The sequence below is a fragment of the Sceloporus occidentalis genome, unplaced genomic scaffold (genome assembly GCF_023333645.1).
Source record: "Sceloporus occidentalis isolate IW3139 unplaced genomic scaffold, rSceOcc1.0.p SCAF_3, whole genome shotgun sequence".
NCBI lineage: Eukaryota > Metazoa > Chordata > Lepidosauria > Squamata > Phrynosomatidae > Sceloporus > Sceloporus occidentalis.
Window position 1 is genome coordinate 3218616 of NW_028316983.1, and position 15172 is coordinate 3233787.

The 15172-nt window shown below is 42.8% G+C and overlaps 1 protein-coding gene across 2 annotated transcripts; it reads right to left on the bottom strand.

Annotated features, from left to right (window-relative positions):
* Nucleotides 1–211: 211 nt before the first annotated feature.
* LOC149315433 (GDP-fucose protein O-fucosyltransferase 1-like) lies at nucleotides 212–14911 on the bottom strand. Of its 2 annotated transcripts, none has more exons than XM_089513448.1 (7): nucleotides 14642–14911; nucleotides 11496–11617; nucleotides 10874–11053; nucleotides 9544–9656; nucleotides 5937–6129; nucleotides 4556–4798; nucleotides 212–3425 (listed from the first exon to the last, which is right to left on the bottom strand). In XM_089513448.1, exons 1-7 carry the CDS (start codon nucleotides 14778–14780, stop codon nucleotides 3237–3239), a joined length of 1179 nt encoding a protein of 392 aa, XP_089369574.1. In that variant the 5' UTR covers nucleotides 14781–14911; the 3' UTR covers nucleotides 212–3236. The 2 variants fall into 2 exon arrangements, with proteins under 2 accessions (XP_089369574.1, XP_089369573.1); XM_089513447.1 differs by having other exon boundaries at nucleotides 10874–11056.
* Nucleotides 14912–15172: the final 261 nt, after the last annotated feature.

Genomic DNA, 15172 nt, shown 5'->3' on the forward strand with positions numbered 1-15172 from the left:
TCATTGCTAAGCCGTGCCCTTCTGCCAATGGCACCAGCCTAACCAGAACCACAGCAGCGGATATCTCTGTTTGGAGATCCCTGAACTGAAGCAAGGAAGGCGGCTATCTAGATCAACTGCTTCCTTTTTTCTAAAAGCAGAAAACATAATCATAAAGTGTTTTACCACGTCAGGCAAGGGATAAAAGTTTAGAGCCTGGACAAACCCAAGAAGTAGTCTAATGTTTTATTGTAAAAAAGAATACAAAGTTATTTTCTGTACATTTGTTGGTTTTTAAAAAATTATAATATGGCTTCTGATATAATACATAGCCCAAACACACCACAATGTCTTCCAGCCAGTGCTTGTGGAACCATACCCAGAATTTCCGGAGTGGGATGGAGACATTATGTAAGAGCCATTCCCACCTCGTGGCACAAATGCAGTCAGTCACTGTGAGGAGCTTGTATTATTTTACTTGATTATTTGGTGCCTTTTCCCCAGACCGGGAGACAAAGTGGTGGGTGGTCATCATTGAAATACATGCCATTCTTTAGCAACATTTGAATAAAGACCTTGGCATTTTCTTCCACTGATTTAACAGTCTGCAGACATGTTATATTTAGGGCCAAACCCAGACTCTCTTTTGCTACAGCAGAACTCTCACACCCAGAATTAAGAAGCTGATAAATATGAGTGCTTCTGCTTTAGAGATGAGATGGCTAAAAGGGAATGTGGTCTCACAAATCTGAAGATGAGTGTTCTAAGAAATTAACACGTTTACAAAATTATAAAGACATGATGATATCAAGGAGAGTCTGTAACGTTTTTCATAATGCTAGAATTCAGGATCATGTACAAAACATTTTAGCATGGAGTAAGATTGCCAAGACAATGATGTTTTTCACACACTACCCAACCTAAATTTATAGAGATTGTTTTCACAAGATGTGAACCTGTCCACTGGTTTAACAGGCCTCAAGCAGGTATTTGGCAAAATGAAAGAGGATAGGTCTATCAATGGCAGTTAGGAACGATAGCTAATCAGAATCTTTATTTTCAATGGAAAAATAATTGTATATATACAGTACCATGATGGAAATAGATATGGGCCTGAATTTGGTCTGTTTATGGCCAGCTCCTGCTGAGAACAGAATCCTGGGTTACAACAGACTCAGTCTGATCCATCAAGGGAATTATTTGCAAAGTCCCTTTGCTTACAGGGAAAATAAAATATAGAACAATTGTCTCACTGTTGCTGACTGAACTACTATGGCACTTTAGTGATTCTTGTGTAGCTTAGAAACAAGAGCCTCAACACAGTAACATTTCCTCCTAGGATTGTTGCTCTAGTCCCCTGATCATTTTGGTCTCCCCATTCTGCACCTTTTCTAGCTGTACAATATCCTTTTTCTGAGGCCAAAGCTGTGCTGGTATTATAAGAAACGTGACCTTTTTGTGATTCATAAAGTTGTTAGTATTTGCAAGATTGTGTAGTGGGTCAGACTACACATACTAAAGGAAAAAACAGACTGTCATGATTTGTTGTTGTTCAAATCATTTCTGACCTATTGTGACCCTAAACCAAAGTGTATCATGGGGTTTTCTTGACAAGGCTTGCTCAGGAGGGTTTGCCTTTCCCTTCCTCTGAGGCTGCGAGTGTGTGACTTGCCCAAGGTCATCCAGTGAGTTTCTGTGGCTGAGTGGGAATTCAAATCCTGTTCTCCAGTGCTCAAACCGCTACACTGTGGTGATGCTACCAAAAAGTAAACATTTCAGTGGCAATGCAACACCTATAAAAATGATGCAGGGTTACTAGAAATGCTATATATACAAGTCACATTAAATAAAGCAAGTAAATCAAGTAAAGAGCTCTGAGCATGAGTTATTAGTGTGCAGTAACAATACAGAGACTTCGACACAAGGGAGGGTTGTCAGTGTATGCATTCCACAACCAGGCCAGCTTGTCAGACAACGCTCAGAATCAGAAAATGTGTTACTTTGCAACTGGCATGATGGGTAACATAACAAGAAACAGACAACTTGACAGAAGTCTGCTGGCTGACATTTAGTCTGTAGAAAGTGCTATAGGTATTTCACCGGACGTCGCTCAGATGTAGAGTGAACTCTCTCTCAAAATTTCAGGAACTGATCCATTTTTTAAAAAAAGGTCTGTTTTAAAATCAAGACTGTTTTAAAAGCAGACTGAGTGGTTATTTATTTTGTAGCTCTTTACAAATTCACAGTTTTTGAATATAAAAAAGATTCCAAAGAATGTGGATCAGCAGAAGGTGAATACTCACTAAAAAGGCCACTTCTCTGTTCTTGACTGCTTATACAAGAACAAAATTGTTTCAAGATGGAAGTCAGATTAGATTTGCAGGAGACCAATGACCCACAGCAGCAGTTCAACTTGTAAAATATATACTGCATTCTCTGCTAAATATGTCCAATAATGGTGCATAATATTTTCATTCAGAACTATTATGGTATTTTAAGGGGATTATTTGTTTGTTCTTAGCTTCCATTTTCTATATTATGTAGGATGTCATTACTGTAACATACAAAACTGCTGAAAAGGCTCTTTTATAATATGAATTGTTTGCTTTTTATGTAATTCCATCCACTCAAGTAGCAGAAGTGCTGGGACCTGGATTGCTGCAGACATAGCTGCTGGTCCAGAGGACACCAGTGTTATTCAGACTAACACTGCTCTGAAGACCCTAAAATATGTCACACATGATCACAAATATGTTCTCTGCTTCCCTGCTCTCAACAGGGCAAATGTAGGATTGGATCTATTTTGCAGAATCACAGGAAATAAGTTAGTCAGTTACATTGCATGATTTAGAATGAAAATTATTGTTCTTGGATGTGAAGCTCTGAACTCTTCCTTTTTTCCTGATTATTCCTGGTGCCATGACAATACTGTGCATTAAAATCAAGCACCAGATGAGCCACCAGTTCCAGAAGAGGTAGTAAGGCAGCAAAGAAAGGGGAAGAGGGAAACGTAGGAAAGCAGTGAGTAGACTGGCCAATTCAACCACAGATATGAGAGAAGGGAACATGGTGGGAAAGTCATCCTCTACTCCTTAGGCTGTGTGTTAGTAATATACCGGTAATTGCAACCAGGATGAATCAGTAGAATATAGCAGCAAACCCAACCAAATACAAACAGTACTTGCTTCCGACGGGGATTTGTGCTGATCCCAGTTGGGTGTCAACAATGGATCCTGCCTTATTTCTTTCCCTGCAGACTACAGTTCATCTCGCAGCCTGGGTGGGTAATCCATGCCAAAAAAGGAGGAGGGTCTCCCATGCACATCACGCTCACGTTTCACAAAGGCAGTAAAGGAGGAGACACAGTTTCCAATGAAGTGGTTGGACTGACCAAGGATGTACAGGTCTATTTGGGCCACCTCAGGCTGCAAATAAACTACTTTTATCTGAAAAGAGAAATGCTGTCACTTAAAGTTTCAAAGAACAGAAGAAAATACAATCATCATCATCGTCATCATCATCATCCTGCCTTCTTCCCAGTACAGCCGCAGAACTAAGGACTGGCACAAACTCTCTGCCTACATCTCTGAACATGTTCCAAAATATATCATGCATATTTAGAATTCATCCCAGTGGAAGGAAATGTGTTGATGCAGCATACTGCCTTTCCATTTTATTTGGGTTTCATGGATGACCACATCTTTTATACCTGTACCTGGCAGTTAGGATGTCACTTGAAAGACATATGAATGAGGAGTCAATTACATTTAATGCAGCTGTACCACACTCGGACCAAAAGCACAGGGTGAAAGGAAAAAAGGGAGGTACTACTAACTTTGTGTGTTCTATGTCACCAAAAGATGTGTTGAACATTCCTATATAGGGCAGGTCCTTACGTTCATGGGTGTCACATGGGTTTCAAAATCAGCTGCTCTGCCCATACGCCAAATTGTATTCAAAATCTGAACACTACCCACCAACACCAACAATTGTCCTTTGTACAGAGACCCTCCATATGACACAGAGTGCAAAGTATGAATCAGTCCAAACAGCCCCTTGACTGAAACACTTGCAACATGTTAAAAGCCTGTTTTTCCACTGCCATGAATCTTATACAAGTAGTTGTGTCAGAGTACATAAGGAAGTAATCTAATTCAGCATTCACTAGTCTCCACTGAAACCTAGACATTGCTGTTAGCAAGGGAGGCATCTACATACAATGGATAATGGCCAAATTAATTCAACACAATTCAGACCTTCCAAAGTACAGTAATAATGCTGCTCCTTAAGTGAATCCCTGGGCCATCATCAAAGAAAGCTGGGCCTTATGCTTATATCACAGCTGGAATAGGTTTTGTGGATATATACCAATATGTTGTGACTGAAACTTTCATAAGAGGCTCTGTTTACCTAATCAGAGGTCAAGTACTTGAAGAATGGTAGAAGCAAGGAAACAATCCCAGGATAATTAAAGGATACTAAATCTCTCTATTTCTCTCTTGGTAATAAGTGAAATTGTGACTTTGCTCTGACTTTTGCTCCATTACTGTTTGGTCCAGTAATGAAAGGATATTACCTTTTGTTTAAAAAGCTGCTGTATCTCTTTGGTGTAGGGTTCAGAATCACTGGCAATGTAAACAGCCTTTGCATCTATCTTCTTCACCCAGAGTTTAAGGGCTCGCTTTATCTCCTTCAGGTCTGGCAAACACATGTCCATGGTGAGTGGTGTGGCAGTGTTCCGATCGTAGCCCACACACTGTGGCGAAGCCATTAAGTGGGACCCAGCTGTGCCATCCTTCAACATATTGCATGCATTTTTCTAACAAAGGAAAAATGTAGGAGTATAACATCTAGTTAGAGAAATTTAGGGTAAAATCCAATTTCTCACATTGTCATTAACCTGGGGGAGGGGGGACAAATTCCAAAGTTATACCCATAGAAGCTTCCCCCACATCCTCAAAGCTAAATAGTAATAGCAATAGCATTTACATTTTTATACCGTTTCATTCTGAACTAAGCAGTCTCTCAGAGGTTTACAATGTGTAAGCCCTCTGCCCCCAACAATGAGGATCAATGGGGATGGATTGTTTTTTGTCAGAAGTGCAATTTGGATGAGTAAGGTTTAATCCTTCCTCTCTGTGTGCTGGAGTCCCAATCAAAACCCCACTCTCCCTTGCCTAATGTTATTTAAAAAAATAAATACACATGGAGTTTCAGACTAGGCATTTCATATAATACATAATTTGATTCTATACAGCAAGGGAAGAAAGAATTCAGAATATATGACCAAAACATTCAGACAATGTTGCTAATGCACCTTAGTGATTTAGCTCCAGGTATGTTCCCATTAAAGATCGATCCAATTTAACTGTGTGCTACAGCTATTCAAGCTTGCTAGTCATGATAGAGAGAGTCAGCATGGTATAGTGGTTTGAGTATTGGACTAGGATACTGGGAGACAAGGGAATGAATCCCAGCTTGACCATGGAAACTAACTGGATGACCTTGGGCATATCACACTGTCTCAGCCTTAGAGAGAAGCAAGGGCAACCCCTCTTCTGAACAAACTATGCAAAGAAAGCCCCATGATATGCTCATCTTAGGCTTGCTGTAAATCATAAATGACTTGAAGCCATAAAATGACAAAGGCATGATAGCTATGTACTACTACTAGGATCAGAGGCTGATTGCCTATGAATTACCAGTTGTTATGCACCAGCATCAGGAGATGGTTACTGACCTGAACTTCCCAGAGACATCTGAGTAGCCACTGTGACAAGCAGGATGTTGAATGAGACAGACCTTTGGCCTTAACCAAACAAGATTTTTTTCTATATTCATAACAGTCCCTCTCTGTTTCGTGCAAGTGGAGATGGAAACTGTCAACCTATTGCAGCTGTGGCCAAATGTGTGACACCCAAGGAAGTCTGTATAAGAAGCATACATAAGAGCCATACCCAGTCTGAACCCACACGCAAATGGATCCCCACATAAGGTCTGACCAGGAACGAACTGATGTAAGACTCGCCCTTCTCCACCATTTCATCCGACCACACCATGTACTGATGCAAAGACCTGTACTCCTCCAAAATTGGGAACTGGGCAGGTGCGCCCGGAAGGGCAACAACAGGATGTTCAGCAGGTGGAAACCTAGTAAGAGACACAGCAGATGGACAGAAATAAAAGATGCATGCTGCCAGCCATTCAGGAAAAAGAAAGGGAATAGTTGGGTATATCTGAGACAAAAAGAGAGAATTCTGTAGTACTGAGAACAGGACAATCCTGCTCAACTAGTGTCTAACATGCAAAACCAATACAGAAGTGCAGCCTACAGCAGCAACACCATTGATCAAAATCAGGCCACAGTAATACTAATGGCAGCATCGTGTGCACACCTTGCACAAGGAATGAAAAGGAGAAAGAAAAATCATCAAAGCTTTGCCAACAGAAAAAGACACTTGAGGGAGGAAAGTGCCAGCTCTTCACGTTGTTATTGGCTTTTTCAATGGCTCATAAAACAGTGATCTGCACAGGAAGATATAGAACACTACAGTTGCTCCCCTGTAGTTCTTTTTAAAAGAGATTCAAATGTCTTGCTCAAACCTGCACAGTGAAATAGGATACCCTGAACCCAAATATCACTAAGAAGACTAAAGGCAGAGAAGCTACAAGAAGCCAAGGCTCCCTGCTCCAGTGATATTCTACATTTACTCCTAGGAAATTATTCCTATGATTCTGTCCTAAATGTTTGACATGCTGCTTTCTTAACATAATACAAACCCTTGCCAAAAATTCCATTTAAAAAAATGAAACACACTCAATGAAGACCTGAATAAGAATTGATTACAAGTCTGTTATAAGTATATACACTCGTCTCCCCCCCCCCCCCCATTCACGCACTTGGAATCTATGCTTGTGATCCTTCGTGGATGGCAAGAGGGGAGGGACAAAATGGGGCATGTGCAAGGCAGCACACACAGGAGCATCCCCCCATTATAACCAATGGGGCTTGAATATCTGCAATATTTCTGATTTGCAGGGGTGGGTGGGTGTCTAGAGTGGATCCTCTGCAAATTGGGAGGGACGAGTGTATTAACCAAGCCAATATTATTTCCAATTAGGAATGTAGAATCATACAATTGCAGAGTTAGAAGACACTCCAAGGACCATCCAGTTCAACTCCATTCTGCCATGCAGGAAGACACAACCAAAGCATCCCAGATGGCCATTCAGACTCTGTTTAAAAACTTCCAAAGAAAGAGACTCCACCACACTCCCAGGCAGTGTCTTCCACTGTTGAACAGCACTTACTGTCAGGAAGTTCTTCCTAATGTTTAGATAGAATCTCTTTTCCTATAATTTGAATCATGTCTAAGTCTCTGGAGCCGCAGAAAACAAGCTTGCTCCATCTTCAATATGACACCCCTTGAAATATTTAAACGTGGCTATCATGTCACCTCTTAACTTTCTGTTCCACAGGCTAAATGTACCCTGTTCCCTGAGCCTCTCCTCATAGGGCATGGTTTCCAGATGTAAATCTTTGATAACTTTTATCTCACACAGACAAGAATAATTTTAATGACACCTGCCCCCCACTCCACAAAAGCAAAAGGGTTTATCCACAATTTTAAAAATCATTATTCAGGAAAACCGGTGTGCACAAAGTACATCTGGCCTTTCCATGTGGAAAACATGGAGCTATGAGGAATACCTTGTTAATCTAAATGAATATAAGTCTCCGGGACCAGATGAACTCCATCCAAGGGTATTAAAAGAACTGGCAAATGTCATATCGGAGCCATTGGCAATAATCTTTGAAAACTCCTGGAAAACAGGAGAAATCCCTTCAAAAAGGGGAAAAAAGAGGATCCCAACAATTATCGTCCAGTTAGTCTGACATCAGTTCTAGGAAAGATTCTGGAGCAGATCATTAAACAGAGAGTTTGTGAACATCTAGAAGGCAATGCCATAATCACAAAAACTCAACATGGGTTTCAGAGAAACAAGTCATGCCAGACAAATCTAATCTCTTTCTTTGATAAAATTACCATTTTGGTAGATGAAGGGAATGCTGTGGATATAGTATATCTTGATTTCAGTAAGGCCTTTGACAAGGTTTCCCATGACATTCTTGCAAACAAGCTTGTAAAATGTGGGCTAGACAAAGGAACTGTTAAATGGATCTGTAATTGGTTGACCGGCCGAACCCAAAGGGTGCTCAACAATGGCTCCTTTTCATCCTGGAGAGAAGTGACCAGTGGGGTGTCCAGTGGGGCTCTGTCCTGGGCCCAGGACTATTCAACATCTTTATCAATGACCTGGATGACAGAATTGGGAGCATACTTATCAAATTTGCAGATGACACCAAATTAGGAGGAATAGCTAATACTCCAGAGGACAGGATCAAAATTCAAAATGACGTGAATAGACTAGAAAGCTGGGCCAAAGCTAACAAAATGAAATTCAACACGGAGAAATGTAAGGTATTGCACTTAGGGCGGAACAATAAAATGCACAAATATAGGATTGGGGACACCTGGCTGAATGAAACTACGTGTGAAAGGGATCTAGGAGTCCAAGTAGATCACAAGTTGAACATAAGTCGACAGTGTGATGCGGCAGCCAAAAAGGCCAATGCAATTTTAGGCTGCATCAATAAAAGTATAGTGTCTAGATCAAGGGAAGTAATAGTGCCACTCTATTCTGCTTTGGTCAAGCTTCACCTGGAATATTGTGTCCAGTTCTGGGCACAACAATTCAAAAAGGACATTGAGAAACTGGAGCCATGTGTCCAAAGGAGGGCAACTCAAATGGTGAAAGGTCTGGAAACCATGAAGCCCTATGAGGAACGACTTAGGGAGCTGGGGATGTTTAGTCTGGAGAAGGTTAAGCAGTGATATGATAGCCCTGTTTAAATATTTGAAGGGATGTCATATTGAGGGAGCAAGCTTGTTTTCTGCTTTTCCAGAGACTAGGATCTGGAACAATGGATGCAAGCTGCAGGAAAAGAGATTCCACCTCAACATTAGGAAGAACTTCCTGACAGTAAGGGCTGTTTGACAATGCAATACATTGCTGCCTCGGTGTGTGGTGGAGTCTCTTTCCTTGGAGGTCTTTAAGTGGAGGCTAGATGGCCATCTGTCAGGTATGCTTTGATTGAGAGTTCCTGCATGGCAGGGGGTTGGACTGGATGGCCCTTGTGGTCTCTTCCAACTCTACAATTCTATGATGGCTAATTCAAGATGATTTATCACCTAAAACAGCTGGAAACTGCTAATTTCAAACTCTCTGCCTCTTTGCCTACCCTCAATAGAAAAAATCACACTTTATTTTATTTTATTTTTTTGTAATTTGCTCTGAATTTTTATATTGTGATATTTTTCCTCGTAATTCTATATATATCTTGTATTCTTGTAAGCCACACAAGACTTCATTTGCATCAAAAGGCCAAATACATGCCCCCTATTCCAATATTCTTTTATAAACTAGAATGGCCATGGAGACACTTCTCTCATGCCAAGCATGTAGTTCTCTCCATGGTGCCTGGCGAGTGGCACTTGTTACCTTTGGATCCAGTGGTCTTTGTATGAGGCACTAAAGGCAAGGCCTCCAAACAGTTCCGACTTATCAAAATCCACTGCAAATTGATCCCAAAAGGGGCCAAAGGGGTTTCCATCCTGCAAAAACAAAAGTAATGGACAAAGGGTGAGATCGGGTAGAAGAAAAGACAGCTTAGCAGTGATCCAGTTTGAGACCACTTTAACTGCTCTGGATCAGTGCTAGGGAATTCTGGGAACTGTAGTTTTAAGACATTTAGCCTTCTGTATGAGAGAGCTCTGGTGTCACAATAAATTATAGTATCACCTAGCAGAGGGCCAGGGCAGTTCAAGCTGTATCAAACTGGATTATTACTATAGTGTGTTTTGGCTTTGAGGCAGCGAGAAACTCCACTTTGTCCAGATGTCCGGCAGACTCCCACCCTGGAACCTATACATGAGTTCACAAAAAAACATTCTAAGGATAGATGAGAGAAACATGAATATAAAATCACTGCCTAAAATTATCCACAAAGTGTCTTCAATGCTGCTACAAGATTGCAGATCCCTACTATGGGACCTCACAGCCCCAGAGACATCCTGGTCATGTCTAGCTTTCAGAAAAGCCCTCACAGATCTCAGGCTGAGAGGGGAATGTAACTAGCCTAGTACCCACTGAGGGAGACTTCCTAATTAAAAAAGAAATAAAGAAGCTCAGTGGATGTAAGGGGATACAATGGGGTCCTGGTGGGATGTAAATTGTTTCTTAAAACAAACATGGAAAAGAGAAGGAGAAGAATTTAGAAGCAACTTTGAAGACCAACTGATTTATATTTTATCATGGGCTTTCATGGATATAAGTCTGCTCCATCAGATGCAACATTCCTCAGCTTTAATGTCAGTGCATCTGATGAAGTGGATTGATAGCCGTGAAAGTTCATGCTAAAATATAAATCAGCTAGGACAATGGGAGAACAGGGTTTGAATTCATACTCAGCCATGGAATCACTTTGGGTGACTTTGTGCAAGTCACATTCTCTCAGATTGAGACGAAGGCAATGGCAAACCCCCTGTGAACTAATCTTGCCAAGAAAACCCCACGATATGTTCATTTTAGGGTTACTATAAGTCGGAAACAACTCAAAGGCTTACAAAAACACCAAAAACAACGTCTTACTGGCACTGTTAGATTCTTTCCTCCTGTTTTCCTTTTTCTAATTTAGGCTACAACACAACTATTTCTTTGAATATTCATGTAAAAAATGTCCTAAGAAACAGCAAAAGGTGTGAAAGTGATCGGACGGATATCATACTTCACATGAAACCACGGTTATGTGAGAAATGGGATGGACTCCTACCTTCATTGGGCAAGACTTTTTATCTATGCTCCTCTGAGCTGCTGCTTCAAAGCAGTAGGCCACTCTCTTGCCAGGAGGCCAGTGAACAGGTGCTAGCTTCTCCATAAACTCCTCCAAAGTGATGATCCGGTGATATTTCAGCAGAGGTGCCAGCTTGAAGTATTCTTTGTATGGGACGTGCTGCTACAACAGAGAGAACAACAGACTTCAAGCCGGTTTTCCACACAAATGAAATGGACACATAACTGTTCAATATAATTAAATCCACATTCAACAGAAGGAACAGAAATCGGGCTTTTGACGCTGTGTTTCATAAGTTTAAGCACCACATGTTGGGCAAGAAAGCTTAGGTCCAAAGCACTGGAAGAAAGCTTAGGTCCAAAACACACTGCAGAAATAATCCAGTTTGAGACTGCTTTAACTGTCCTGGCTCATTGTAGAATATTGTGGTACCAGAGCTCCTAACAGAGAAGACTAAATGCTTCACAAAACTACAGTTTCCAGAATATGCCAGCAATGAATCAGGGCAGTTAAATTGGTCTCAAACTTGGTTATTTCTGCAGTGAGTTCAGGACGTTAGAATGCCAAAAGCACAGAGTCTAAATATCTGAGAACTACTCACATTTGTGTAGGGAGGCCTGTGATATCGGTATTCAATCCAGGGGGGCACAGCTAAGGTCCGATTCACCATCCTAGCAAATGCCAAAGCGCCCAGAAAATGGTCAGCTTGGTTCCCAAATCTCCCTTGAAATAAAAGACAAAGAATGATTAGTTAGTAGTAATAATAATAATAATAATAATAATATTTCTTTATACCCTGCTCTTCAGCCAAGGCTATCAGAGCGGCTTACAGCCTGTTAATTAGACATTTCCCTGCCCTCAGGCTTACAATCTAAAAAAGACAAGACACAAAAGGAGAAGGGAATAGTAGAGGGGAAGGGGAAAAGTCCAGTAGATCTGCTCTCCCTCAGAGCAGGGACGTAGCTAAGGGGGGGGGGGGTTCTTGGGGTCCAGACCCCCCCTTCCATTAGATAAAATGAATGGTGTGTGCTGCTGCGCCGCCGCACCCAAGCCCCATTATAATGGTGGCACTTAGTCTGGACCCCCCCTTCCCAAAATCCTGGCTATATCCCTGCTCGAAGGCCGTTTGGAGCTGGCTTGCCTTCAAATTAGGGTGGAGCAACACTTGTGGAACATCATGACAGCATTTTGTTGTCATGTGCCTGCCCCCAAGCTGTTTCGGACTTATGACGACCCTATCATGGGGTTTTCTTTGCAAGATCTGTCCAGAGGGGGATTTGTTCAGTCTTACTGATGGGGACAACAGGCAACACCCCCCCCCCCCGGCAACGTGCCAGATTGCTGTATTAACTCTAACATACAACCCTATCAGAAGGTTATTCAAATTCATCTGGATTTAGAAGTGGTTTGATCCTGCTTCCTCTGAGGCTCAGAGTTTGTGACTTGCACAAGGTCATGCAGTAGGTTTCCATAGCTAAGTGGGGAGTCAAGCCTTGGTTGCCAGGTTCCTACTCCAGGGTCCTATACCCAAACGACTCTAAACCATGCACTTGTAGACTATGCTGGGTGTAGAGATTCACTGTGACTTGGCAACTGCTGCACTGATGTGTACTGTATATACTCATGTATAAGTCTAGAAATTTAGGTTCAAAAATTGACCCCCAAAACCTGAGTCGACTTATCCATGGGTCCATGTAAGTACTGTACTTTAACTCATATACACACATCCCTTGGTGAAAGGCAAGAGTATAATCTGTCCTGGAAGCACCTACCCCCATTACTGTCTCATCCATTCAGTCTTAAGAGCACAAATAGTTATGGCTGCTGGGATTTTGTACATTCTGTGACATTGTTTTCCTTTGCTCCATCTTTTAGATCCTTTGTTGCATGCCTCTAGGTTTTAGCCTCAACTTATCCATGGGTCATACCAAAATCCACAATTCCCCCCCCCCAAAAAAAAACTTGCCCGCAACTTACACATGAGGTAGACTTAGAATCATAGAATCATAGATCTGAAAGAGCCCCCAAGAAGGGCCATCCAGTCCCACCCCATTCTGCCATGCAGGAAATCTCAATCAAAGCATCCCCATTGACAGATGGCCATCCAGCCTCTGCTTAAAGACCTCCAAGGAAGGCGACTCCACTGAGGGAGTGTGTTCCTCTGTCGAACAGCCCTTACTGTCAAGAATTTCCTCCTAATGTTGAGGCGGAATCTCTTTTCCTGGAGCTTGCATGCGCTGAGTATATACAGTAAGTCTAAAGCTTAGGGAAGAAACCTCCCTCCTCCCGCAAAGGTTTTAGCAGCTACACTTCCTTAGGATCCTGAAACATTTGAGAAACAGATCTAACAGCGAAAATAGCCAAATGTGTAGCTCTCAGAAGCCAGCAGCCAGTAAAAACTGCCTTCAAACAACCAAGAATCGATGCTTTCAGTGCTTTATGCAACAGTGGATCAGGGAAAGGATGCCTGGAAAGGAAGGTGTTGGTCTAAGACTTGTTTACAATGTTGTAATAAAAATCAGAGGGCCTGTTGCCTCCGTTGAGACCTCTGCCATGGTCTCAATCTTTTTTCTCTTTCTTTATGCTTTTATTGATTTAAACGTTTATTTTCTTATTTATGCTTTCTGACATAAGAGAAGGAAGTGATGCATGTTTCAAAAAGCAAAACACACCGACACACAGTTCTAAAAGAAGAGACAGGAGAAAGGGAGATGACAGCAGACAGACTTCCACAGTCACCTACAACACAAACCTATCCATGTTTATACAGAAGTCCCACTCTTATCTGAAATGCTTGGTGCCAGAAACGCTTTGGACTTTGGTATATCTGCTTATGCGTACACAATGAGATAATGTTGGAGATGGGACCCAAGTCAAAACACGAGATCAATCTATGTTTCATATACATCTCGTACACATAGCCTGAAAGAATTCATGTAGTATTATGTAATAATGTTGTGCACGAAACAGTTTGTGTACGTTGTACCATCAGAAAACACAGGTGTACCTATTTCGGCCAACAATAATCCTCATCTGAGATATATGTAGAGAGATCTTGTCGCACCTTTGAGACCAACTGAAAGCAAGAAGAGCTTTCCTAGACTAGAGCCCACTTCCTCAGGTGCATTCAGTGGAGTGGATGCATTTAGTTTGCGATGTGGTGCTGAAGAAGTTCGGATGTAGAGAGTAGATGGGGATTTTACTGAAAATGATAGTGCTGCAATGTATTGAGAGCAAAGGTTGCTATTTCAGCTCCATGCCAAGTACTTGGCTGTGGAAGGCAGTGGGCCTGGGCTGGTTCCTGTTGAAGCTCTTATTTAAAACTGAGGACGTAATGCAGGGCAGTTGGAGACAGCGAAGGAGAAACACAGACAAGACTTGGATGGATGGGAGCCCCACAGAGCTGTAATGTGAGCGCATCCAATGAATCCAACAAAGGGTCCAAGGGCTTAATTCAGAGGTAACCAATGACACATAATTTGCAGTTTCCTTTGCCCAAAGTACTATAAAAGCTCGGTTCACTTTGGAATCACGGTCCCCGGAATCCGGATGAGCCCTCGCCCCTCCACAGACGCCAGAGTCAGGGGCACAAGACCCGTGGATATGGGGAAACCGCAAAGGACAAAAGCACCATGGAGGAATAATCTCTAGGTCTTTCAGTGCAACGTTGAGTTAAGGGTGACCATAGAGTTGCGCTGGAGGACCTAGATATTCCTAGAGAGGACACATGAAGCAACCCGCCCTCACCCATGCAGGGGCAGTACAGCAGGTATCCAGCGGGGTCCCAGCTGCTCCCTCTGACGCCGCCGCCGCCGCCGCCCGGGTGAAGGAGGACGAGGAGGAGGAGGAGTAGCGGCCATGAGGCACCTCCGACGGCCGCCGCCATGCCCTCCTAGGCTAAAGGAACGGCAACCCTGCTTCCACTAGGCCCGGCCGGCCTCGTCTCCATGGCGACCTGCATCCCGGCATGCCTTGCACACACGGGCAAGACTAGATGACTTCCGGTCTGGGCCGGAAGTGGCTCCATGGAGGCCCGACGCACTTCGACTACTGCTAGGCCCTGCCCGCTCCGTCTCCATGGCGACCACCATCCCGGCATAAGCAACTGAGAAGGGAGAACATACGCGGGCAGCCAGAGGCGACTTCCGGTCTGTACCGGAAGTGGCGCCATGGAGGCTTTGACCGCACTCCGACCAGGCGTTTCCATGGCGACCTGTTTCCCAGAACACCTCCCCCCTCGCGGGGAAAGGGAGAGAGCATAAGCGGCAGGTTGGGGCC

Bases quoted from the DNA above. Each gene is read 5' to 3' on its own strand.
- LOC149315433 (XM_089513447.1), bottom strand. From the start codon at position 14,780: ATGGCGGCGGCCGTCGGAGGTGCCTCATGGCCGCTACTCCTCCTCCTC. The intron at 11,057-11,495 runs GTGAGTAGTTCT...TCTCTGTTGTAG, and splicing joins ACAGGCCTCCCTACACAAAT to CAGCACGTCCCATACAAAGA. The intron at 4,799-5,936 runs GTATGGCTCTTA...TTCCTTTGTTAG, and splicing joins TGCGTGTGGGTTCAGACTGG to AAAAATGCATGCAATATGTT.